General features: G+C 36.2%; 2 protein-coding genes across 6 annotated transcripts in view; one reads left to right on the top strand and one right to left on the bottom strand.

The window, feature by feature from the left end:
* Positions 1-26,540, top strand: part of ARID2 (AT-rich interaction domain 2) — a 217,209-nt gene that overhangs the window by 173,366 nt on the left and 17,303 nt on the right. The window contains exon 25 of one of the 2 annotated variants that reach the window (XR_012375102.1): positions 8,102-8,219. The exons of the other annotated variant lie outside the window; for it this stretch is intronic. The gene's annotated coding sequence lies outside the window, so the exon portion shown is untranslated. Of the gene's footprint in view, positions 1-8,101; positions 8,220-26,540 lie in introns of those variants that run through there. 2 annotated transcript variants of the gene reach the window in all.
* SCAF11 (SR-related CTD associated factor 11) overlaps positions 1,187-26,540 on the bottom strand; it is a 79,759-nt gene continuing 54,405 nt past the window's right edge. For 3 of the 4 annotated variants that reach the window (XM_073882087.1, XM_025882622.2, XM_025882623.2), the window contains 10 exons: positions 26,418-26,479; positions 11,671-11,729; positions 11,411-11,520; positions 10,356-10,457; positions 8,388-8,494; positions 5,014-7,713; positions 3,939-4,282; positions 2,705-2,923; positions 2,226-2,345; positions 1,187-1,963 (listed from right to left, as the gene is read on the bottom strand). In XM_073882087.1, the coding sequence (XP_073738188.1) occupies positions 1,817-1,963; positions 2,226-2,345; positions 2,705-2,923; positions 3,939-4,282; positions 5,014-7,713; positions 8,388-8,494; positions 10,356-10,457; positions 11,411-11,520; positions 11,671-11,729; positions 26,418-26,479 (3,970 nt within the window). In that variant the 3' untranslated portion in view covers positions 1,187-1,816. The remainder of the gene's footprint in view (positions 1,964-2,225; positions 2,346-2,704; positions 2,924-3,938; positions 4,283-5,013; positions 7,714-8,387; positions 8,495-10,355; positions 10,458-11,410; positions 11,521-11,670; positions 11,730-26,417; positions 26,480-26,540) is intronic. The other variant, XM_073882088.1, reaches the window with a different exon arrangement.

The following is a 26,540-nucleotide window of genomic DNA, read 5'->3' as shown; positions in this document are numbered from 1 at the left end:
TAGGCAATTTGCTACAAAATTTTCTAAGTGTGAACCTGCTTTAACTGAAAATAGATTGAAAGTTCACACAATTGTTTCTAGAGTTCAAAACAAACAAATGAGGTGTGTGTTGATATTTAAAAGTCTTAATATTTTATTAGAATATACTTCCAAACTTCTTTCCCCTCCGTATCTAAACACAAACTTTAATTAAAAAAATATATATAAATCAGTAGAATACCATATTACAAATGCCCAGAAATGCAGAATAAAGACCAAGAACTGCTTGGAAATATTTCTAACACTTTTTGGGATTACATTCATAATCTAATAAAGATTATGAACTAGCACAATCATTATTGGGGCCAACAATTCAAAATATTTGCCTTATCAAAGCTAGCACCAAGAAAGTATTATGCACATAAACTTGAGAACCAGATCATCTTTACTTCAGAAAAGCACAGTCCTACGGAGTCCTACTCTCTAGTGTAGCTAGTAAAAGGGTCAATCTGTCTCACTGAGGCATACGTCTGTCAGAGCCATTAACGTCTTATCCGAATAGCTTTCCAGTTATTTGGTATCTACTGAAAATTGTTACTGGAATGAAAGACAGTTTTTCCTGGATATAACTCATTTTTTCTTCTAGGATGCCAATTAAAATAGTGGCTCTCTAACACTGTGAACTTACCTTTTGTAAAAATTAACATATTCTAGTATTTAAAAAAACAGTCAAATCCCTAGTCCCTGAAAGCCTAACCAAGTCCATTATTTAATTCCTCTCCTTCCAAAACACAGGTTTTAATGTCGAGAATTTTGCAGCATGGTTAATGGCTACCATATGGTCACCTAATTAACACTTTATTCACTGTAAAGCATTTGGAGACTTCTCAAGTGTGAAAAGAATTTCATTAGTGATTAGATAGATGAGCAACTGAAAGCCACTGAAGTGAGTTTTGTAATTCTACCTTCGTCCCAAGGAAGGGAGGGTCACTACTCATCAGCAACTCTCCAGTTGGCACAAATAATTTATCATTTCTCTGATAGGTGGGAGGTATCGTGAAAGAACATAATTTTTACAAATTTTTACATACAAACACTTTTTCCGACCTGGTCTGTTAAATTCAACAGAGTTTTAGACTTCCATAGTTGTAAATCTAGCAAATCAAACTGCTTCATCTCAACTGGGGGGAAAAAAAGGCACAAAAGAAAAACAAGCAGCATAACCTTTATTTGGTGATACAATAACAGTGTTCCAAAGTTTTGAACACTGAATTTTACTCATGTGATAATCTGTTTTCTATCTAGGCAATTTATTCAGATGTGTGCTTTAAAAATACATATTAGGAACCCTGCAATTGGTATATTCTGTTATTAGAAATATTTTTCATGGTAATACATTATTTCACTTTCTATAATTAGAGGGAAAAATCATAAAGATCATACTTTATTTTTAGCCTGACAGAATAAATGTATTAATATATATCTTTTCCAAAACCAGTGCACTTAGAAGACTCTAATTTATGCACTCCATTATTCAAATCAAAAAGCTGTACATCTTCCAGTATCCATACTATAACAGTCCTAGTAAAAATGCACACTCCTTTAACCCCTTTACTTCCCCTTGAATTTGCTTTTATTTTCGGGAGGAGGAAAGGATAAAGAAGTTGCAGTGCAGAACTATATTTATTTAGAACAAAACTTTATATTCTACATTAAAAAAAATAATTTTATCAAAACCAAATTTCAATCACAGTTATGTATGATTTTCAGTTAAAGGTACATGTTGAAATTGCACTTTGCAGATATCTTGACAGTGTCCTTTATAGTGCTCCCCATTTCAACCTATGTTTTTTTCAGTAGACACAGGTTCTTCCAGAGTTTTCTTTTGGCTTCCCTTCCGTGAATATTTGTATTTGTCTACATAGGCTTTAACCAGATTTGCCACTTTAGTAGAATTTACTTCTCCACTCTTACTATGACAAACCTATGAAAAAAGGAGGGGGAATATTTTTCTCATACTTAAAAGGATTACAGCAAAGTGGAAAGCTTTTTGAAAAACAACCCCTAAAAGATAATCAGACATTTTTGTATGTTTCATATCTCATATGAACTTATTTGAAAGGTAAAAAAGCCGACAAGAATTAGAAGTTAGTGCTTATTATTTTAATTAGACTTAAGCATTCCTTTATTAAAATAGAGATGATTCAAAACAATAAATACATAACTCTGCTAAAGCTAGAACTTACTTTATCTACTGCTTTCCGTACAATCTCTTTATATTCTTCCTTGGTGATATCTTTATTTTGGTAAAATGGCTTAATGGCCAATTTTACCTCCTGTGCTGCTTTTTCTTGGATTTGTAATTTCTGGTAAGAAGAAAAAGTATAATTATTATTTGCCCAATCACATACCTTCAAAAAATTTCTTTGAAAATAGGAAATTGAAAACACACTTTTACATTATTGCAAAAATTCTTCAAATATTAGTGTCATAAATACAAAAGTTATTTATTAACACACATACCAAACATTTCTAAAAATAATCATGAAATACTACCAGTAACTCATTGGACATCAACATATCTAGACAGAACCCTTCAAACAGCATTGGAATTTAAGACTATCAACAGTAAATTCCCTTTCCCAATTATACAAAACAAAACTGGTTATTTTTTCATCTTTATCATAACACAGAATATGCAGGTTGCTCTCAACCTTGAACTTGCCTTGTCTGTCTTCGAGCTATCTGCGCTGGCTTCCACTGTAACACTTACTTTGCTCTCTGTCAATTTTACAGCAGCATTAGAGGATTTGCTGTGACTTGATGACGAAGTATTACCAGAACTTGGTCCCTGAACTATTCCCGAATTTCCTGGGGCTGCTGTTGGAGCAGGCAAGACTGGTGTACTCATGCTGTTACTTACATGAGAAGCACTAGGAATACCCTGTTTTAAAGAGTTATCATCAGTTAATTAATTACTTGTATTCAACAGAAGTCTTTCAGTCATTAGAAATAACAAAAAAATTCAAAGTGAGTCAACCTCAGTACTTAGTTCTTATTTCAGGTCATGTATATTCTAAAGGACTCTGAAGAAAAATGAGTAACATTCTTAAACAGCGACCTATGTAAATACGTTAAGTGACGTTTAAATTACACTTGCAAATTGTAATGTTCTGACAACACTAAAAACAACAAGAAGGAAAAGAACAGCATTTAAAGAATAGTATCCTTCCTGAAAGGTTCTTTATGAAAATTAACTCAAGTACGTGCCCTCACTTTAAAGATGGGAGAAAAGGAGACAGTGAAGTCAAATGGCTTGCAGAGAGCTGACAGGAAAAAAAAAAACAGGTAGGAGGTCCCAAATTCTGGAACCCTACTCCCCTTATCTTCCAACTATACACTGCTTTCTAGGATTTGTGAAAAGCAGGCACAGAACTATAAGGAACACAGTGTTTACAAATTATTATTCAAATTTTCTATATGCTTCAGTCACTTCTTTCTTTTTAGCATAGTAAACTCAGTGAAAATGAAACACAGATGGTAATGGATAATGAACAGCTTTATCTGGCATTTGTCCCAACAAGACAATATAAGCTTCATCACAAGTTCCCACCCCCTTAAAAGTCCAATAAATTAGAGAATTATTTTAAAGCACCCACCAGTTGATTCTAATTTGGCTCACAATATGATCTTAACTTGAAAAAAGCAAATCTGTTTGGACATCAACAACAGTATATATGTAGCTTACATTTAATAATATGCATTCAATTCATTTTCTTATTTGAGGGGTGGGAGGTTTGAGGGAGGACAGTGAAGGTAGGCTATGAAGGTTTACCATAAACCTAATCAAATAAATAAATGTTTGTGGATACCAGTAAGCCCTTTCTTGCACACCTGTCCCTAACAGTTAAGTGCTTATAATGGCTATGTTGATTAAACTTTAGATGCTAAAAACATACCTGCAACTGCTTTCCATCTGGCTGTGAAGCAATGTAGCTGACTTGTTGGGATGGTGGGGGAGGGGGTGGTGGTGGTGGGAGTCCCTGAGATACACTGGTAGGAGCAGCTACCTGCATGAGAGGCACGCCTGTGTGCAGATGCAAGGGTAGCTGAGGATGAATGTTAAATGGATTGCGCTGGATGTTCATCAAAGGAGCATGAACACCCACTGGATATGGGAAGATATTCATAGGCTGTTGTGCATTCATCTGTTGCTGCATTACATTCATTTGTGGTTGCATCATATTTATAGGTAGCTGAGAACCATCTCCATGTTGGTTTGTTTGGTCTTTTAGGTTAGAATCTATCAAGAGAAAAAAGGCTTGTGAGGAAAAATCATGTTGCAAACTTCTTTAGCCAGAGAAGCAAAGAACCAGTGATTATAGTAATACTAAGTAGCAATGAACAGACTCAGAACACCTAAACTAATCTCCAATCATTTAATCTTGTCATTTCTAAATAATCTTGTCATCTCTAACTAAAAAAAAAATTCAAAATTATTTTTAAGAACAAGTTCACATAACATCTGTTGACACTAGCAAAGAATCAGTACCTCACGAACTCTAAAGAAATAATCCTATAAAATTTAGATTACTAAATTAGAAGGTTAACCATTTTTTTAAATCTTTAACAGCTTTTTTCTTGCAATGTTCTTAACAAGAAAAGCCAAGGAAAAATAAATCATTAATAGAAAAATAACTTATTTATATGAGAACAATGATCAATAAAATCTAAGTGCGCAGGTCTGAGATAAATGAAATAGAAGTTAAATCCTGCACAAAAACATCCCAAATTCTTCTATTGTAGCAAACTGTACTTACAGAACTTAAGTCTTTGGCAAGGTCGGGGGAAGGGGTGAAAAAGGCAGTAAATACTGATGTGTATATATATCTATATAATACAAAGTGATTCAATTTAGGGATTCAATTTAACATTATAAAACTATAAACACGGATCATTACAATTCATATAAATAAGATATTTAATTTATAATCTTTCTTCCATAAAACAGTGTTAATAAACAGAATATATTACCTTGTTCAGTTGTTTCCTCTTCTTGTCTCATCCATCCAGACTGTGTACCTGAAGAATTCCTCCCTCGTCGGGAATAATAGTTTTGCACATCTGCTGGTAGAGTCTTTCTCACAGCCCAACTAGATGCAGATGTCCACCCAGATCTATCTGCTGGTGTATCAAATGAAAACTCTTGCTCATTTTTCCGTTTATAGGGTTGTTGTTCCACAAACTTGAAAGACTCATTCCCTGAACTATTTGAATTCCCTGAGAGGGGTTTTCGGTTTTGCCACCGATTTTCATTTTGATCTGTATAGGCAAAACCACCTCTGTAAGTGCCTCTGCCACGGTTACCTCTACCACGGTTAGACATCCAACCTGAACCAAAGTTTTTATTCCAAGAATTCCCTGAATTTTCATTTCTGTTTTCTTCCCAGTGAGAATCTTTTAACTTTTCTGGATTCCTGGTCCTTGGATCAGGCCCAGAATTTATTTTTTCTGTTACCCAACTGGGACAGTCATTTCTATGTTTGTCAGCAGAATTTGGATCATCAGCATCTGAACTGTCATTTTTTTCCTTTCTTGTATTTTCATTCTGTTTCTCTGGGTCATTCTTTCTGTACCGATCATTTCCTCGTGGACATCTCCAACCATCATTTGCCCATCTTTCCTTCCACCGAGGAGAGTAAGTGTCTCTGTCATTTCTACCAAATGATGAACTCTTAATTTTTGTTCTAGATCTTGATGGTGACCTAGAACGAGATCTGGATCTAGACCATCTTCTGGTTCTCCTTTCTCGATCTCGCTCTCTCCTTGGCCCATCTCTATCACTTTCTCTTTCTCTGCTCCGGGACCTGGATTTTTCCCTTGGGGAGGAATCCTTCACTCTTGACTGAGATCTTCTGTTTTCTCTAGAAGTGTCTCTTTTGGGGGAGAGTGATACAGATCTTTTGCCTTCCCTTGTACTATCTCTTTTTGGAGATCGAGACTGAGATCGTCTCCTTTCTCTTGCGATATCCTGTTTTGGGGACTGAGAATGAGATTTTCTACGTCCTCTTGCAGATTCTTTCTTGGGAGATGGTGACTGAGACTTCCTGCTTTCTTTTGCAGCTTCTCTTCTGGGAGATGGAGACTGAGACCGCTTCTTTTCTCGTGCAGTATCTTTGTTGGGAGACCAAGTTGTAGAGGGGGAGTGAAATCGAGATCTTCGGGTACGAGGCTTTTTGGCTTTCTCTGTCACATCTACTGGGCTTTCAGATGGTTGAGATACAGTTTCAGCTTTTCCACTGGCAGGATCAGAAGATGGCATATTACTTTGAGAACTGTGCTCCACAGAATTTTCATTCAATTGTTTAGTATCAGCATTTACAGAAGGTTCAACTTCAGATTCATTCTGGTCACTGCAAAATGAATCACATTCCATAGGTATCATTTCATTATTGTCCTCACTAAAATGCTTCTGAATTTGTTCAATATGTGTGTTAGGCAATTCTGTAGATTTGGGATGTTCAATAGGAGATTCAGTCTTTTCTCCTAAACATTTGTCTAACTTGGTATTTTTTAATAAATTATTTTCAGAGTCTTGAATACTATTGGAGTTTTCATTCTCTGAAGTATCACATGCTGCAATTATTTCTACATCTTCAGTTTCAACATGGCCAGGCAACTGAACCTCTGAGCACTCTATGGATTTTTTGTCCACTGTTTGCATAATTTTACCCTCAGAAGATTCTAATTTGGGGCTGTCTACAAGCTGTTCTGTTTTTACTGCTGAATCTTTATGATCAATAATTTCTACTACAGGACTCTGCATAACTTTTTCTTTATTAACCACTGACTCTGCGTTCTCTGGTAACTCACCTAAGCTTCGTACAGGTTCGTCTACTTTAATTTCAGATCCTGAACATGGAAGAAAATCATTTGAACGATGATTTGTACATTTATCCACCTTCACCTCTGATTCTGAAGGTCCAGATGTTTGGTCTTGATTTTCTAATGGATCATCTCCTTTTCCAGAAATATTTTTAGGAGTCTCACTTTCTAAACATAAAACATTAGCCTCCATACTTGTATTCTCAACTTTCTGAATCTCCTCCTCCTCTCCAACTGGTACGGGAGGACCTTGGGTATAAGACTCAGAATACGGAGATTCCACTGCTGCTTCTGTATCACGGTTCTCAGAATGGTCCTCACTTTCTTCTACCTGCTCACTGCAACTTCTCAAGTCATTAGCAGACTCATTTTCTACACTTGCCTGCACGGTACAACTGTTACTACTTTCTACATCTGATTGGGGCTCTTTCTCTAACACAGGTGGTGTGTCAGATTCTGCTGTTTCTTCATCTACTGAATCACTGGAAGATGATTTTTCAGGGGGAGGTACAGAGCTCCTAAGTTTCTTTTTCAATAAAGGTGGTTTTCTTCCTCTCCTTACAGGCTTCCGTTTTGGAGCCTGTCTTGTTTGCTTTTCTGACGCAGCTGAAGAGGAAACACTTACAGATGGATTGTTGTTATCTGGGGCATCACACCCAGAATTATTTGATACTGGGGATCTCTGCGACTGACTGACTGTTTCAGCTCTTGTGTTACGTGTCGATCTCCTTGTAGGAGTTGTTGCTGCAGGTTTTCGTCTTGTTCCTCTGGTGTTTGATGTACCAGAAGTTTGCTTCTTCTCTTCTCCTTCTTGAGTATGTGCTAATGCATATCCCTTGCAAGAGGTACCTAATAATATATATATTTTAAAAAGTAAAAAGTAAATATATGTTTCAATAAATGAGAGTTGTTTGACTTCAGGTTATGTTAGCATAAAATAAATGTCTATAACAGAGTGAAACAAAATACACGTATGAATCAAGTTATGAATAAATGCATAGCTACTAACATCTAAGTAATACCAGGTATTTATCAGGTTCTTTTAATGCTACAGAAATGAATTATCACAAGATTTGAATTCTTGTGGGCAATCTATACGGGAGAAAACCAGAAGAAAATATGTTTGGTTTGATAACTACCACTGCTTTATGAATAGGCATTACCTATGCAAAAAACAAGAGAAAACAAGTTATCCACAAATATATAAAGACTGAAACTATTTGTTCATAATTAATAGGAGATGTAACTTATAAAGATCTACATTTTGGACACTGAAGCCCTAAACAGAAGGAAGACTTCTAACCAGTTCCTCGAAGATTTGAAGATGTAATTTCTTAAAAGTAAAAAAGATTTTCTACTTGGAACAATTTAAAAGTCAAGTCACTGACCAAATATTTACAGAAATATCTAGGACTTACTATTTTTACCTTATTTTATAGCTTTTCTAATCATTCTAATCATTAACACTCACATACTGAAAGAAACTAATTTTTTAAAAACTAGAAAAATTACACAAACTTTACCAAAATTTTCTAAAGATATGGTACTTGTTGGAAAAATAGTTCTTGGCAACACAGAAGAGATGAGAGGAAGCACTTGTGTTTCAATATTCCAGGGTATAAAACCAATTCTGAAAATTCAAAACAAAAAAGACATTTTTGTTTAAATGGTTTAAAAAATTACAATTTAAAATTATTAATTTCCCAAATCAGGTTAGCAACTTTAAAATACAGTGTACTTAAATCAGTTTTTGCCAAAATAACTAAAAATGTAAACTCAAGGTTACTCACTGTTCAAAGATGGCTACCAACTGGCTGAACAGAAAAAACCCTTAAAAGCATTAATGGCAAAAGGAGATCAAGGGCAACTTCATATATAATACATGATTCTCTTTTAAATAATGTAATATTTTGTCAAGACCTTCTTTTAGCTTCTGTTTTTCTCCATTCTAAAAAAATCAACTTGGATAATAAAATGTATAGATAAACAAAATGCACAGATCTTAAGTGTACAGTTTGATGACTTTTGACTGATGTATATATCTATGTAGCCACCACCACCCCCAACCAGAAAGTGCCTTCATGCCCCTTGCACCTACCCATCTCCCTTTCTGGGCAAAGAGAAAATTTAGCCAAGTTCATCAAATCAAGGTTTAAAAGAAATCAGCAGGTTAAAGAGAAATCAGTCCATGAATAAATAACAAAACTTGGAAACAGAACTGTTATCACTTGAATTTGAAGCATATCATACATACATGGGTTATATTTTTTGCTACATTTGTCTTATAGCACGTATCAAAAGCAAAAACATCAAAATAAATACATTTTTTAAAAAGGAAAAAAAAGAACTGATTTTTGTTGTTCTATTATATTGTAAAGTTCCTCAATCTAAGGACGATGGCTCTTCAAAGCTCCCAGTGTCCCTATTAAGTTTCTGCATCCAAAACCAATCCACTCTCAGTTTTTCTGATTCATATTTGTTCAGTTCAGATCCCCTAATTAAAAAAAAAAAAGCAACTACTTTATCCCAGTATAAGGTTAGATTCTGGAGGAGGAGGAGAAAAGCTTCAAAAACAATGTGCAACTTACTACACATACACAAAAATATTTAACTCTGTAAGATCTCATACATATCCGGACTTCCTAATTTCACTTCTATTTATATTCCACTGTCATTCCTAGAGGGAAGGCCCTATGCAGAACTATATTACAGTGTTATATAAGATAAAGTTATACTGTTAGAGGAATGAGAGTGACAAGGACCTCAATCTTTATGTAGGAACTTGATTTAAGTATATATATAATACACCTAGCAATGTGACAGTAGCTTTAGGACTTAAACTAAGAAAAGAAAGGACTACACTACAGAAAATCATGAATGCCAGGGCAGAGTATAAAGACTTGGTCAAATAAATATTAAGAAGAATCTTTTGGAGGGGAAATGTCATGACCAAAGTAGTGTGTCAGGTAACAGCACACAGGTTAATATTTGAATGGGAGAAACAACAGAAGGATGACAGATCTGAATGCTATTACTAATAATGAATCTTATCATTTTGGTGCTCTCCCTTTTTTTTTATTTTTTAATTTAAATTCAATTATCCAACGTATAGTACATTAGTTTTTGACATAATGTTCAAGAATTCATTAGTTGCATATTAACACCCAGTGCTCATCACATCACGTGCCCTCCTTAATGCCCATCACCCAGTTACCCAATTCCCCCACCCACCTCCCTTTCCTCAACCCTCTGTTTGCAGGATTCAAGAGTCTCCCTTTTAAATGACTCAAATATCTACATTTATTAAACAGATAAAAAAGATACTTTTCAAGGGGGTCTTTAAATAGCCATCTTTAGGCAGTTGAGACACCACAAAACTTTCTTAGAAACACAACTATTGATTAAGATACCTCTGTTACTTAAGTATTAATGACATCTTCTGCTCATGTTAGCATGTAAACACTCTGGTAAAAAAAAATTTTTTTTTTTACCTTCCAATTCCAGGTGATGTATGAGGAAACCATGACAATTCCAATTCCTGTCTCTTCTGTCTAATCAATGCACTCATTTCATCGATTTCTAGAAATTCTGTACTAAAAGATAAATTTTAGACCTTCATCACAATTCCAAATATTTACGTTCGGCATAACACCCAGGTTGTATCATGATAGCAAAAATTTTTGTACCTAGCATTATAAACATATTTAAAAGAATAAGAACCTTTTTCTAAACATTTTCAATATGAACTCATTCCTAATGTAAAATTTATTACAAATCAAAATTCTATTTATCTGATTCGCAAAAATAATGCTTGAATTGATATCTTGAAGTGACAGAATTTTTAACAAGTCCATTCAGAATAATATCCTTATTACTGAAAGAAAAAAGCACATTGTTTCCTACCCCAAGGATCAAAGCTACAGCAAAGCAACCCCAGCAGAAACTGTATCTGCAGTAGTTTCCCAGCTGAAACTAAGTGTAAGCCCAAAGGGAAAAATGAAGGAAGGTATAGTTCCTATAACCAAAACTGGGTATAGTTCAGCTTTTCAAAAGGCTACTCTGATGTAATTTTTGTCTTGGTACCCTGAGCCAAGCACTAAAATTAAATCACACAATCTTAATCTGTCTTGTTTGTTCAACTAAAGCTAGGTGATTTTAAAACCCCAACTTAATCTTCAAATTCCACAAATATTTACTTAGTAATCTACATGCCAGTCACTACAGATTCAAAGATTACTGGATCTACCCTAAAAGGGTTCTGCTTGATTACAATTTAATAAGTAGCTTACTTCTCCAACACATAAAAAGCCTGTGTAGAACAATTTATTATTAATCAAAACAAAACCCACTAGTTCATAGGCAGTCCCTGCATACTAGAGAGGGTCACAAAATAGCAGGTTTTCTCTTCGCTAGAACTAGTTTATTTCCCAAAAGAAACAAAAACAAAAAACAAGGTGGGCTTTCATGTTTGAGCCAGAACTTAAATTTTTACCAAAAGTTAATAATGAAACATCAAGAACAAACCCATAAAGTAGAAAATACTAACCAGTAAGTTCTACAAGTAAAAGAAGATTCTCCAGTGTGACTACTAGAAGAAAACATATTGGAGAAAATATTTCTGAAGCACTGACTGGTACACTGATTTGATCTTCGAGGCTAGAAAAGTAAAAACAAGTTAGTGAAACAGCAAACAAAAAACTCATGATAACTAATAGTTATATTTAAATATTTTGATATAGCTGAGTTATAGAGTTATGTACTAAACAACCAGAGTGTTTTTATCTAAAAGATTTTATATGAACAAACCTTATTTATTTTAATTGTTGCATTTTTCTTTCCTTTCATTTCACTGTGTGTAGAATTTCCTGTACAAAGACACAAAAAGACTCAGTTACCTTGTTCTTAATTTTTATTTTTTTAATATTTTATTTATTTTAGAGCAAAGGCAAGAAAGTGCACTCAAGCGGGGGGAGGGGGAGAGAATCTCAAGCAGGCTCCAGACACAGCACAGAGCCCTACACAGGGCTCCATCTCACAACCCTGAGATCATGACCTGAACCAAAACCAAGAGTCAGACGCTTACCGAATGAACCACCCAGGCGCCCCTTAATCTTTATTTTAAAAGGTTGTACCTTACTACTCCCTCCCCCGCCCCGCTCTCTCTTAAAAAACAATAAAAACAAAACCAAAACAAAAAGGGGTGATCTAAGGTCATGATCTAAGGGTGGTGAGATGGAGCCCCATGCTGGGCTCTGTGCTAGATATGGAGCCTGCTTCAGATTCTCTTTCTCTCTGCCCCCCCCACCTCCACTCTCTCTAAATAAATAGTAAAAACAAAGACACAAAAAGGCTCAGTTAACCTTGAAGTGACAGAATTTTTAAAAAAGTCCATTCAGAATAATATCCTTATTACTGAGAGAAAGTCCCAGCAGAAACCGTATCTGTAGTAGTTTCCCATCTGAAACTAAGTGTAAGCCCAAAGGGAAAAATAAAGGAAGGTATAGTTCCTATAACCAAAACTGGGTATAGTTCAGTTTTTCAAAAGGCTTTTCAAAATAGCAGCCTTACACATGTAGTGACTGGCATGTAGAAAAGCCTTTTGAAAAGCTGAACTATACCCAATTTTGGTTATAGGAACTATACCTTCCTTTATAAAAAATAAAAAAAATAAAAGGTTGTAAACCAGTACCGATACTGGCATACTGATAAAAGAAAGTTAAAATAAGTAGAAAAGTTTCAATTAAAATAATAGTACTTGCATTTTATAATTTTTCCTAATGCTAATTTTATCTTGTTAAGCTGCAGATACCAAGAAAATTTAAAAAGCCACAACACAGAAAATTGGTGTGAAACATGTACAAGTGCTGTGCTCAGAGCATGAGTATTAAAATTCTAGTCAACATTTTCTGGCAGCCAATATAAACTTAAACTACCTTGTTACAAAAAGTATATACAGGGGCGCCTGGGTGGCTCAGTTGGTTAAGCGACTGCCTTCGGCTCAGGTCATGATCCTGGAGTCCCGGGATCGAGTCCCGCATCGGGCTCCCCACTCAGCGGGGAGTCTGCTTCTCCCCCAACCCTTCCCCCTCTCATGTACTCTCTCTCTCTCTCAAATAAATAAATAATCTTTAAAAAAAAAAGTATATACAAGATGTGAAATTAATATCAGTAATGCAATGTACATGTCCTGTCCTGCTATAACTTAAAAAGCAGTAACTGTTAACCCACCTCAAATGGAACTGACCTGAGGAACTGAGGAACTGGGGCCATCAGCCCTTGTCAACCATAAATTATCATTTAGCTACTGGCACCAATGTCAAGTACCCTCGTTCTTCCTCAAACTTTAAAAGTAGGAAGAGCAGAAGTGTTGATTAAAATAGCTTTCTGTTATAGCAATGTTTTTGGCTGCACTGCTTATGATTTGGGTTTTTTGGTCTTACCTGTCATATCAGGAAATTTATTTCTGTGGATACACACTTCCAGGTTAAGGAAGATAAAAGATAGTTTCTGCCAACCACAAGAATTGGTTTAACATCTTTACAGATTACTGCTTTTAGTTTTTCTTTACCATGGAGCCTATGTTATTAGTCTTCTCTACCTCTCAATGCATTTGTTGTCTGCAATAAACCGCTGCAGCTACTGTTGTCGCTGCTCTCACCTCAGAACTCTATAAAAAGTGCACAGTGCAAATGACAACAGATCTTTCAATCTTCTGCCCTGCTTGCCTCCCAAAGGGCCTAGTGACTTTGTTAAAAATAAATCACTCTAACGAGGAGGCCTGTTTCCCGCTATTTGTAAGACCATATGCATTTGGGGTTTCTTCTGTCAGTCCAGTTGATAATAGGTTACTTTCTACTTAAGAGCATACTAATTTCCTTTTAAGTTACTATACAGCAGCTGTTTGGTTTCCTGCTATTATCCATCCTTCACACATCCCATACAGAACTGTTCTAACAAATGTAATTTCAACATTGGGGCAAGGGGTACTAGCTGAGTTCCAGGAACTTATTTTCTTACTCTTCAATGTATATTTAAAAGATGATACTAATTTTATTTATAAAAAAGATTTTATTTATTTATTGGAGAGAGAGAGACAGAGATGAGCAGGGGGAGGGGCAGAGGGAGAGGGCAAGCAGACTCCCTGCTGAGCCCATAGCCTGATGTGAGGCTCGATCCCAGGACCCTAAGATCATGACCTGAGCTGAAGGCAGACACTTAACTGACTGAGCCACCCAGGTGCCCCAAAGTGATTTTTTAAATTGCGCGTCAAGCCAGGAATAAAAATGTGTGATAGGTATCCAGCCACATCCTTAAAGTAACTATTTTGGGGCACCTGGGTGGCTCAGCTGTTAAGCATCTGCCTTAAGCTCAGGTCATGATCCCGAAATCCAGGGATCAAGCCCCACATTGGGCTCCTTGCTCTGCGGGAAGCCTGCCTCTCCCTTTCTCACTCCCCCTGCTGGTGTTCCCTCTCTCTCTGCGTCTCTCTGTCAAATAAATAAAATCTTAAAAAAAAAAAAAAGTAACTATTTCCTTTAGCTCCGCTTGAATTGCTGTGTTGTCGCAATACAGTGTCTTTTATACCCTAAGGGTACTGAGTTGTTTTCACTCAGGTTTCATTCACTTAATACTTATGAGTTTGTAAAGTTTACATAGCACTCCTTCACTTGAAAACCTATCTCAGGAAGCCACCATTAGACAGAATGCTCTCTATGGGAAGAACTGTTCCTTTTCTGGCCAATGCTAAATGTGAAAATTTAGTTCAAAAGGTATTTCACCTATTTCTGGGTAATTCTCAGGTAATTACTGAGCAGCTCCAATAACAATCTCAAAAATATTCAATACTGGTAGATATATCTAAATTGTGATCTCCTAGAAACCATTTCACATATCCACCCTACTAATCTATCTACCTTTGGACAGCAACGATAGGCCTTTACATTTCATTTTTTATCAAAGTAATTCACGTACAAACTTTAAGAAGTCAAACAGCACTTCTAGGCTTATAGAGAAAAACTACAGAAATTCCCCCTCCCTGAAAGCACTCATCAAATCCCTTAACTGTTTCTTCTAATATTTGCCTCTTTATTTCTAAATAACATGCTTATAATACTACTCTACCTTGATTTTTTTTGGTTTAAGATATTTTCTAATGATTTTTTTTACTATAGAAGATAAAGACTTTTCTCTTAGACCACTGCCTTACCCACTTCCTTAGCTGCTTCCACTGAATGTTTTTTACATATCAACATTTGATATAAGTAATATTACATTAATATAACTGCATAAACATTATTCACGGCTGAACCACATACTAAATTAAGATTATTTTTCTTGTACAACTGCTTGCTTTTCCTAGGGTTAATTATTCTGTTTTCTCTTTTCCTTTTTTCTCTTTATTACCTATGATTAATTTAGTTAACTCTACAACAAAAGTATAAATCTCCTCTTAATACAGTTAAACCCATCAACTCATACACAAAATCCGTTTCCCACTCTCATGGAAATGCTATTCCTTTGTCCTGCTCCAGTCTGAACCGGTAACTCTCTAAAAGTTGTTTAATGGTCATTCTGAACCATCCTCTATCATCAACCTGATAATCCCACTTACCTTTTCCCTAAGTCAGAACTCATTTTTTTGAATCTCACATTGCTCATTTACTTTCTTACTTAGTGAAGCATGCACATCCTCCAGCAAAATTCTGGAAAAGGGTGTGTGAGAATCAATTTTTGAGCTCTTACATGTTTGACAATGTCTATTCTACCCTAACACTTGACTGACAGTTTAACAGGGTTTAGAATGTCTTGGGTAATTATTCTTCCCAGAATTTTCAAGACATCGCTCCAGTGCTCCATCTGTTGTTGATAACATTCTTTTATACATAGTCTGTTTTCTCTCTCTAGAATCTCTTAGGATCTTATTATCTGCAGAGTTCTAGAATTTTATGAAGCACATTAGTTCTTTCCTCATTTACCAGGTATTAGGTTATTTCTTTATCCAGATACTCCCACCCAGCTACTCTGGGAAATTTTCCTTTGTAGTACCTTTTCTTGATAACTTTCTGCCTTTTGGCTTTTTTTCTTTCTGAAATGTTATTATTTGGTACTGAACCTCAAAGACTAATACCTATTGTCTCGTCAACTTTTTGTCTCACCTTCTCAGATTTCTCAGTTTATCCTCTATCCCTGTTGAATTCTACTATAAAATTTTTGATTTTCAAGAGTTTTCTTTTTTTAGTCTTCCTTGTTTCAATGATGAACTATCCCTTATCTCTGAGAATATTAATTTTTAAATTGTTCTCTGTTTCCCAGCACTTGGTTTATTCTATACAGTTCCTTTTGCCTCTGTTTTGATCTCTCTTATACTGGAGGTTTCCCCCAAATATCTGGTGATCCTTGATTTGTGAGACACTAAAATACTGATTGAAAATGGTGAGGATGGGTGGTCAGAGCGTTTCAACTAACGGGTTTCACTGTAGGGTGATCAAGCAGAGATCTATTTCATTTGGCAATTCCCAAATATCAAAATCTCAAGTCTTTTCTCTTAGGTAAGAGAGTATCTCAGAAGATGCCACCTATTTCCCAATCTGGGAATAAGCAACACTGCAAGTGCCATGGGTAGAGAATTAGAGGCCTTAACATTTGACTTAATTTCCCTCTCTTTACTCTGTTGTTTCCTCTACCCTCATTTGTGCCAGAGTTTAATCTGATTTAACCACTCACTCTAGTCTTTGCCTGGGTGGAATCCTCCCCTACCCTGTTCAGCCAAGACTGCAGGATAAAGTCCTTTAAAACATTTTAACCAATTCTGTTTTTTGGCACCACCCATATCCCTGCTTTCAAAGATAATGGAGGGTCCTCAGACCCAAGACTGCCTAAGGTTCTATGGTATGTAAACTGATTTCTTCTTAACTCCATGCTCCCCATGAAAGGTTCAGCTTTCTGCTGAGACAATTTTTTTTTTTTTTTAAGTAAACTCTACCTGCAACATAGGGCTTGAACTCATGACCCCAAGATCAAGAGTCACAAGCTCTACTGACTGAGCCAGCCAGGCACCCCATCTGCTAAGACAATTTACCATTCACCTCACACAATCACTTGCAAGTTTTGTGGACATCTCTTATCTGCTGTCTCTTCTCCCTAGTTCTCTGGTCTTGTGGCTTAAAATTTTTCTTTTCATTCTTTTGTTGTCATTTTAGTAGGGTTCTGGGAAGGATTAGGGAGTTAAACAGGTGCTATGCTTATCAATCTGTTACGCTTAGCTGGAAGCTTGTCTTATTTGTTTGTATTCAGCACATCCTAAACATGTTTCATGAAATACTAATCCCAAAAGATGTTTCATGAAAACATCTTTTCTACAATACAAACAAGTATGAAAAAGGCTCTTTAAGCTTAGAGCCCATTACTTGGCAGGTACCCAATTACAGCTTGATTAATTGATTCCAAAGTTAATAAAGCCATAATTAAATGGATCTAGCATGTACTTAAAGAAGCACTCCATTAAGAAATGTCTGAAAAGGGGATACTTTTTACAAACCACATCAATTATAAACTATTAGCCCAAACCAAAGGTTAATGTTCATTCTAAGAACTAAGTACATAAAGGACTTCAAAATTAAAAAAAAAAAGTATGACAACTCAGTTATCTAGCATGAGTAGAAAGTAACATTTCCTTAACAAATTTGCCAAAGGTATGCTATCTAACCTTTCCCAGTATCTTCAAGTGAGGCACCAGTATCTTCACCAAATGAAGAAACTAAAACAGTGTACATAATTTTACTACAGTCACAGATGATTTAATGGAAAATGAGTACAAAACCCAAGTGGCCCAACTCCCAATAAAATCTATTAGGCCTGCTACAATTTTAATGTATAATTTCTAATTCAGATAAAAGAATTTCACAGTTTCATATGCTCTATTCATTAGTTTGAGTAGTGTATAACAAAGATAAATAACTTCAGGCATAAAGTCACACATAAATGTTCACAGAACAGTCCCTTCCTGCTTCAAAAAACTTTAAGAAATGGAAGAAGCTACACAGAGTTGCTTCTAAAATCTACTTAAGCAGTCCTAGGTAAAGAAACAAGGTTTTCTCGTGAAGTTTTTTTATAAAGAGAAATTTAAATTATCCTTAGGACACAATGGCTCCTGTTCAATGTAACTGGGTAAGTAAATAAAGATGTATTTAATATGCTTAACTTGCCACTAACTCTACCTTCACCTTAATCTCTTTGTTCTGTGCTCAGTCATCAAATGCCTACATTTAAGGGTCCAAGGTTGCTTTTCTCTTGTATAAAGGTTCATTACTGCCCTAAACTTTGAGACAATTACAAGTGACATTTATAGGTTCTCTTAGGGTCTTCTAATGAGACAGTTTGTTAATAAAAAGTATCTAAGAGGGCGCCTGGGTGGCTCAGTTGGTTAAGCGACTGCCTTAGGCTCAGGTCATGATCCTGGAGTCCCAGGATCGAGTCCCATGTCGGGCTCCTTGCTCAGCAGGGAGTCGGCTTCTCTCTCTGCCCCTCTTCCCTCTCGTGCTATCTCTCATTCTCTCTCTCTCTCTCAAATAAATAGAATCTTTTTAAAAAATAAATAAAAAATAAAAAGTATCTAAGAAATCTCATGTGGAACATGAAAAAAAAATTTTTTTTAAAAAAGGAGAAACATTTTAATGTAGTAGAACCAATGAACACACACATCAGAAGAAATGTTTCCAGCAAAGGGCAGTGATCAGACAGGAGCACCATTAGATGCTAGTAGTTCTGTCACTGCCTTACATTGAATGAAGGGGCTGCTGACTCACTTTCTTTTTTTTTAATTTAAATTCAATTAATTAACATAGTGTATTACCGTAAAGTGCAGCGATTCATCAGTTGTAATATAACACCCAGTGCTCATTACATCACATGCCCACCTTAATGCCCGTCACCCAGTTACCCCAGCCCCCTAACCCCCCTTCCCTCTCCCCTCCAGTAACCCCTCAGTTTGTTTCCTATGATTAAGAGTCTCTTATGGTTTGTCTCCCTCTCTGATTTCATCTTGTTTTATTTTTCCCTCCCTTCCCCTATGCTCCTCTGTTTCATTTCTTAAATTCCACATATGAGTGAAATCATATGATAACTGTCTTTCTCTGAATGACTTATTTTGCTAAGCGTAATACCCTCTAGTTCCATCTACATCGCTGCAAATGGCGAGATTTAATTTTTTGATGGCTGAGTAATATTCCATTTTATGTATGTATGTATGTGTGTGTGTGTGTCTATATACTATATCTTCTTTATCCACTCATCCATCGATGGACATCTGGGCTCTTTCCACAAGTTTGGCTACTGTGGGCATTGCTGCTATAAGCACTGGGGTGCAGGTGCCCTTTCGGATCACTACATTTGTATCTTTGGGGTAAATACCCTGGGTCGTAGGCAATGTGGGAAACAAAAATTATTAAATTTACTACCTAGAGCCCACTGACAAGTCCTTGAAACAGGCAGAGTGACATTCCTCTAGGGACTCAACTGGCAATCCTAGCCTGAGCTGTAAGTCTACTTTAATGTGTAAGAATTCCTTTGGAAACTTCCTTTATCTCTAAACCCTCCAAGATATGTGATGGTAATCACCCCCAAGCAGATGACCCACCGATATACATCTGAAGGGTCTCATGACTAAGGTTTTATTAGATGGTAATAAATGACCTTTTCCCAACAATAGCTAGCCTGCTCAAGGTCCTGGAAATCTTGCTTCCAAAATTCCTTAGAGACTCACGCTATCCCTAACCCCCTCCCAACTTGAAAGTATATAATGGGCCGCTCCTCATGACCCTGGTACAGCTCTTTCTGCCCACGGGTCCTGTCCCCATGCTTTAATAAAACCACCTTTTTGCACCAAAGACTACTCAAGAATTCTTTCTTGGCCGTCGGCTTCAAACCCTAATAATGTCTTCTTTCCTACATCAGTAGGGTAGCTCTATTTTTAACTTTTTGAGGAACCTCCCTACTGTTTTCCGGAGTGGCTGTACCAGCTTGCATTCCCACCAGTAGTGTAAGAAGGAGGAAAGGGAAAATTAAAGGTAAAAACTCTTAAATGTCCTATTCTTATAGCTGTGGTTTATGAACTTTAGTCTGGAAAAAAAAAAAAAAAGACTGATAACACATTTCTGAAAGGTAAGGCAAAATAAGGTTAATTGATTTATTAAGTAGGAAACAGACATGATGCTATCAAAATGATAGTTAATTTTATATTAATTATTTTTTAGCTCAATAGTATATCCAAACAAGAGCCATCAAAATAAATAAGATAATAATTTGAGTTATAAAGGCTGCAGACAACCATAAAGTGGAAGGCTTAAGATGGGTAACTACTAATATCATGCTTTAGTATTACTGTGTGGTGGGAAGAGGCACCAGATACGGAGTCAGAAGACTGATCAAAATTCTGGCTGCTCCAACCGTTAGCTGTGTGATCTTGGCCAAGATACCGAGCCTTTTAAAACTGTCTGAAAGTTTACAATTATGAATGATTTTGAACATTCCATGAAGTACAAAAAAATGACACCTACAGAGCAGATTTGACTAATGTTAACATTTAGCCAGTTTTATTTAACATTAATCTGTCTCCTTCCTTCGTTAAAGGAAACTACTTCCCTGAATTTGGTGGTATTGTTCTCATGCATATTTTTATAACTTAAACTTCCTGAATCTCAGTTTTCTATGTTACATCTATAGACCAATTATCTTTTGTTATCAGGTAGCTGCAGCCAAGGACAATCAAATATTAAGTACTTTATAGTTACTACCACTTTGCATGATACCCTGGAAAATGGCATTTAGAAAATACCCACAAGAAACTTAGACTCATATAGGAAAAAAACCCATACACCCAAGACAATACACCATATTTTGATGAAGTTAACTATAAGGTCTTGAATAACTTTATGTAACAATATGGAGGGAGGGGGGAAACGGCCAATTAAATTCTCACAGTACATTTTTTTTTAATTACAGAAAATTTCAAACAATACAAAAGTAGAATAGCATAATGAAATCCCCATATACCCATATCCCAATCTCCAAAATTATTAATTCATATCCAGTGTTAATTTATCTACAACCTTTTTAGGATCATTTGGAAACAATTCCAGACATCGTATCATTTAATACGTAAATATTTCAGTATATAATTCCAAAAAGACAAGTGCTCTTTGGGAAAAAAATATCCTTAATACCATTCTCACAAATAAACAAAAAAAACCCCAATAATCCCTTAATATCAAATACCCAATGTTCAATTTTCCCCAATTGTCCACAGTTGTATTTGTTTTTGTTTTTTTTTTTTAAATATTTTATTTATTTATTTGAGAGAGAGAGTGAGAGAGAGAGAGAGAGAGAGAGAGCATGAGAGGAGAGGGTCAGAGGGAGAAGCAGACTCCCCGCTGAGCAGGGAGCCCGATGCGGGACTCGATCCTGGGACCCCAGGATCATGACCGGAGCCGAAGGCAGTCGCTTAACCAACTGAGCCACCCAGGCGCCCTGCTTTTGTTTTCTAAAGATTTATTTATTTAACAGAGAGAGAGAGAGAGAGATAATGCACACACGAGCAGGCAGAACAGCAGGCAGAGAGGGAGAAGCAGACTTCCCACTAAGCAGAGAGTCCGGTGTGGGGCTCGATCCCAGAACCCTGGGATCATGACCTGAGCTGAAGGCAGATGCTTAACCGACTGAGCCACTCAGGTGCCCCAAGTTATATTTGCTTACTTTCTTTTTATGACATGTTAGCATAAGGATCCAAATAAGATACATAAATTGTGACTGCTTAATGTTTGTCTCTTTAATTGATGGGTTCTCCATCCCTTTTAAACTCCTTGGAATTTTCGGACTGAAGAAACTAGGTCATTTGTGTCTAAATTTTTATTGCATCCCCTTGTAGTTGCTTAATATGCTTCTGTGTTTCTATATATCTCGTAAATCAGTAGTCAGATTTTTAATCAGATACAGGGTTTTTTGTTTTGTTTTTATTACTGTATATTTGTTATTTACTTCCGTAACGAGGTGTTTAATGTTTGCTGCTCTCTCCTTTGTGATGCTAGCAGCCACTGCTGATCACTGCCTAGGATCCATTAATTCATTAGTTTACAAAATGCTGATATTCAAAATCTGTAATTCCATCTAAAATTATTTGCTGAAATATTTCTAAAAAAATTAACTTTCCTTTATTACTGTTCAATTATTCTGATGTACAGTTTACCTAGGAAAGGCATGAGAGATGCTCTGATATTTTTCTTCATATACCGGTTTTCAAAATAAGTTAACCTCCTAGCATCCTCCTAAACAGATCAATTAGTTAGTCTGCTTATAAGGTAGCAAGATGAACTCTTGGACTTATCTGTAAGGTCTCAACTGTAGTTATTACTCTTCTTGATGCTCAAATTGTCCCATTTTTGGCTAGAGGGAGCCCAATCAAATTGATCCCAAAGACTTTTTGTTATGATGCAAGTAGTGTTTAAAAAACTCCTTGCTTTTAGAAAAATGTTCTAGGCACATCTTATTTATTACCTCAAACCTGGAATCAGTCATTTATATCAAGGTGCCCTGGTACTTTCATTGGAAAATGGTATTTGGAGAATACAATCTAGGCACCAGGGTTGGGGTACACTGTTTTCATATCACTTAGAAATTTTATTTTATAAATACTAAAACGGCTCTTTAATGACCTTGTACTGGAAAGAATCCCCCCAAAATTCATGTCCACCTGGAACCTCAGAGTATTACGACATTTAGAAATATGATCTTGGGGCACCTGGGTGGCTCAGTCGGTTAAACCTCTGCCTTCGACTCAGGTCACGATCTCAGGATCCTAGGATCAAGCCCCACATCGGGCTCCCTGCTCAGCGGGAAGTCTGCTTCTCTCTCTCCCTCTGATACTCCTCCCTGCTTGCGCTCTCTGTCTCAGATGAATAAATAAAATCTTAAAAAAAATGAAATAGGATCTTGGCAGATGCAATTAAGGTAAGACTGATATGAGACCATACTGGATTAGGGTGGACACTAACTAAATTCAATGAGAGTGTCCTTATCAGAGACAGAAAATTATATAGAGGGAGACACAGAGGAAGGACACATAAAGACAGAGACAGAGATTCCAGTGATGCAGCTACAAGCCCAAGAATGCCAAGGATTGCCAAGAGCCACCAGAAGTTAGGAAGAGGCAAGGAAGGATTCTTCCCTAGAACCTTCAGAAGGAGTATGGGTCTGCCAACACCTTGACTTCTGAATTCTAACCTCCAGAATGGTAAGAAAACAAATTTCTGTTGGTTTAAGCCACCAAGTTTGTGGTTAATTTGTTATAGCAGCCCTAGGAAACTAATATAGATCTAGACATTTTTTTCCTGTTTTTAAATAAAATCATAAATAAAAATTAATATACAGGTATAATAAATAGCTGAGGTATTTGTAAAACTTCCCTAAATGTAGAATCAAACTTTTTCTAATTACACACCTTCCTTGACTTACAATGGGGTTATATCCCAATAAACACACTATAAGTTGAATGAAAATACTTTAAAGTGCATTTAATACACCTAACCTACTGAACATCACAGCTTAGCCTAGGCCTACCTTTAACACACTCAGAACATTTCCATTAGCCTATAGTTGGGCAAAATCATCTAACACAAAACCTATTTTATAATAAAATGTTGAATATCTCATGGAATTTACTGAATACTGTACTGAAAGTGAAAAATGGAATGGTTGTACAGGTACAGAGTGGTTTTAAGTAGATTAGTTTTTTTACCCTTGTGATTGCATGGCTGACTGGGAGCTGCCCAATATCACAAGAGAGTACTGTGCTATATATCGCTAGCCTTGAAAAAGATCAAAATTCAACGTGCACTTTCTACTGAATGTGTATCACTTTCACACCACTAAAAGTCAGAAATCCTAAGTCTAACCATTGTAAATTGCGGACCATCTGTAAGATGGCCCGAAGATAAATAGATCTTATTTGCATATGACATGCAAACATCCGTATTTCTTCAGGGCACCTCTACTTGGTTGTAGAGTAGGCATTTTACATGTTCAACAGAGAATTCCTGATTATATCCTTCTAATTCTACCAGCCTTCACCATTTCAGTAATCAGCAACTCCATTTTAACAATTCATCAGGCCAAGATCTCAGAATCAACCTTATACCCAACATCCAATCCATCAGCAAATCCTGTTAATTTCACCTTTACAATATATTACAATATATTCAGAATTGAACCACTTCTCACTACTTCCACTAATACCTTCTTGACCCAATCTACCATGATCTGTGGCCTAGAAAACAGCCACCTAACTAGTCTCTCAGTCCTCCTATGATCTACTCCCCTCTTAACAGTCAGAGTTATCCTTTAACTGTATGTCAGATCATGTCACCCCAGAAAATGCTTCTCATCCCACACAGGCCCTAGAGGCCCTGCCCGCCAATGTCTTAATACTTCCTCCTCTACCTATCTACTCAATCATTCCAGTCATACTGACCTCTGTGCTATTCCTCGACCACACCAAAGTTGTTCTTGTCTCAGGGCTTTTTGCACTTGCTGTTGTCTCACCTAGAACACTCCTCCTGAGATATCTTTATAGCTTCATCCCTTAATTCTTTTAGTTGCTATTCAAATATAAACTTATCCAAGAGGATTTCCTTGACCCCTTATACGAGATATCACCTCCACGATGTCATCACCCTTTATCACTTTACCCTCGTCTATTCTTCTTTAAAGCACTTATCACTACCTGTCATATTATATTTATCTTTTTATTGTCCACAGAAGGTACTCTCTGAGCAAGCACTTTTTGTCTCTTTTATACACTACTATACTCCTAAGAGTTTAGAACTGTGCTTAGTATGGTTTAGTTGAATGGGGTGAGCTGATCTCAATTCTCTTTCGCTCTACTAGTATGAACATCTCATACTGAGTACGTGCTGTGTACAGATTTAGAACTTAAATCTGAGTAATTTTCATTAAATACAATACCTAAATACAAGCTAACTATGTCATCAGGTACATAATCTATTTCAATGCAGGAAGTAAAACTGGCCATGATGGATGTATTAAACTCCCCAAGTAAAAAGCAGTATCATAGAAAAAACTAAAAGGAAAATCACCAAGTACCCTCAAATCAATCCAGATGTATAAATACATTTGCTCATAATTACATATGTATTATTAGTACTTCTGTAGTATCCACTCATAAAGCATAATGAGTATCTCTGACTACCCTAAACCAAACAAATAACTCAAGCATCTTAACTTAAGTAGACACAGCGCTAGGTTACAGGGCTTGGACAGTGTTAACCTTCTGCCAGGAATAATTTTCTCTCCCTCAAAATAAGGCCACACAGAAGATATAGGCTAACGGAAATTACAATAGTCTTAAAATTAAGATTAATACAGTGAGAGCATGCCAAATTATTTAAAGAAAGTCTGTAACATCATTTTATCTTCCTCAGCAGCAAATTTTCTATCAGATCCTAGAGTTACTGAGCAAAGGCTATCCATAAAAAAGGATGCTAATCTATAGCAATGACAGAAAAATAAAGTTTTGATACCTAAAGTTTTTAGCAAAGAAAATGCTATATGACCACAGAAGTCATACTGCAATTTCATATAAATAGTAAATTCAAAGGTAGTAAATCTGGGGATCTATGAACCTGAGAGATGTTAATTCCAATCAGAAAAAGTAACATCCAAATCTCATAATCTATAAAAAATGAAGTTGATTATCATTTACTCTTAAGAACAATGAACTCATTAATTCCTTGGATCTATAAATAGAAATTCATTGTAACCTAACCTGGAAATAAATGTTCACCCCCTTGCTTACAAACAACTTATAGTAAGTTTTTCTGTGCAACAGAAAAAACAGCCTAAGCCCTGAGGAAGAGTCACAAAGCACTGTGGTGCCATTTTTCTCAGGCCCTTGCAAAGCTTTCCTACATTAGAGGACCATGTGCTAGACAAGAACAAAAGGAATATTTAACTGCTCATCTTCCTTTCCAAACAAAAGTTTCAAGTTAGAATGTGGCTAGAGGCCAAACCACAACTTCTTCTGGGAACTGTGAATTAACTTCCTACTGCCACAGACCTCTCTCAGTAACTATAAGGCTACTGCTTACACTTTCTGGCCCACAGGGTATTTTACCTCATCTCCCCTAAGGACTTCTGCACTAATGAGTGGAGTAAGATCATATGCAGGCTGCTAATCACCAAGTAATTAGAAAACACTCTTCTCTCCTTTTCCTTTTCTAACACACACACAAACACCCACGTGTGGGCACAAATACTCACACTCAATCTCTTCCCTCCCTCTAAGCTGAGCATAAAAAGGGGGGGGGGACAGCATAAATGATTCTATGAAAACAGTTTATATAAGACTGAACACAATGTACAGAGCTCAGCAGAGTTCTGTGTATGACTATTTTCCAAACCAAAATGTAACCAAGAAGAACTTTAACACAAGCACTAAAGTAAGAAACAAAAAAAGGTAGAAAACACAAGTAAAAAAAGTCACTTACTATGTGTCATCTTCAAGTCATTAAGTTTTGCATTTAACAGATCTTCTTTTAGGACTTTTTTTCTGTAAACATTAATAAAGAGGTGAAATAACTAAGAGAAAATTGTTGTTCTGCTCATATATT

Source organism: Callorhinus ursinus, unplaced genomic scaffold (genome assembly GCF_003265705.2).
Source record: "Callorhinus ursinus isolate GAN/ISIS: 27379988/994484 unplaced genomic scaffold, GSC_fseal_2.0 scaffold44, whole genome shotgun sequence".
In the NCBI taxonomy this organism is placed as follows: Eukaryota; Metazoa; Chordata; class Mammalia; order Carnivora; family Otariidae; genus Callorhinus; species Callorhinus ursinus.
This window is presented reverse-complemented; position numbering and strand designations above follow the sequence as displayed.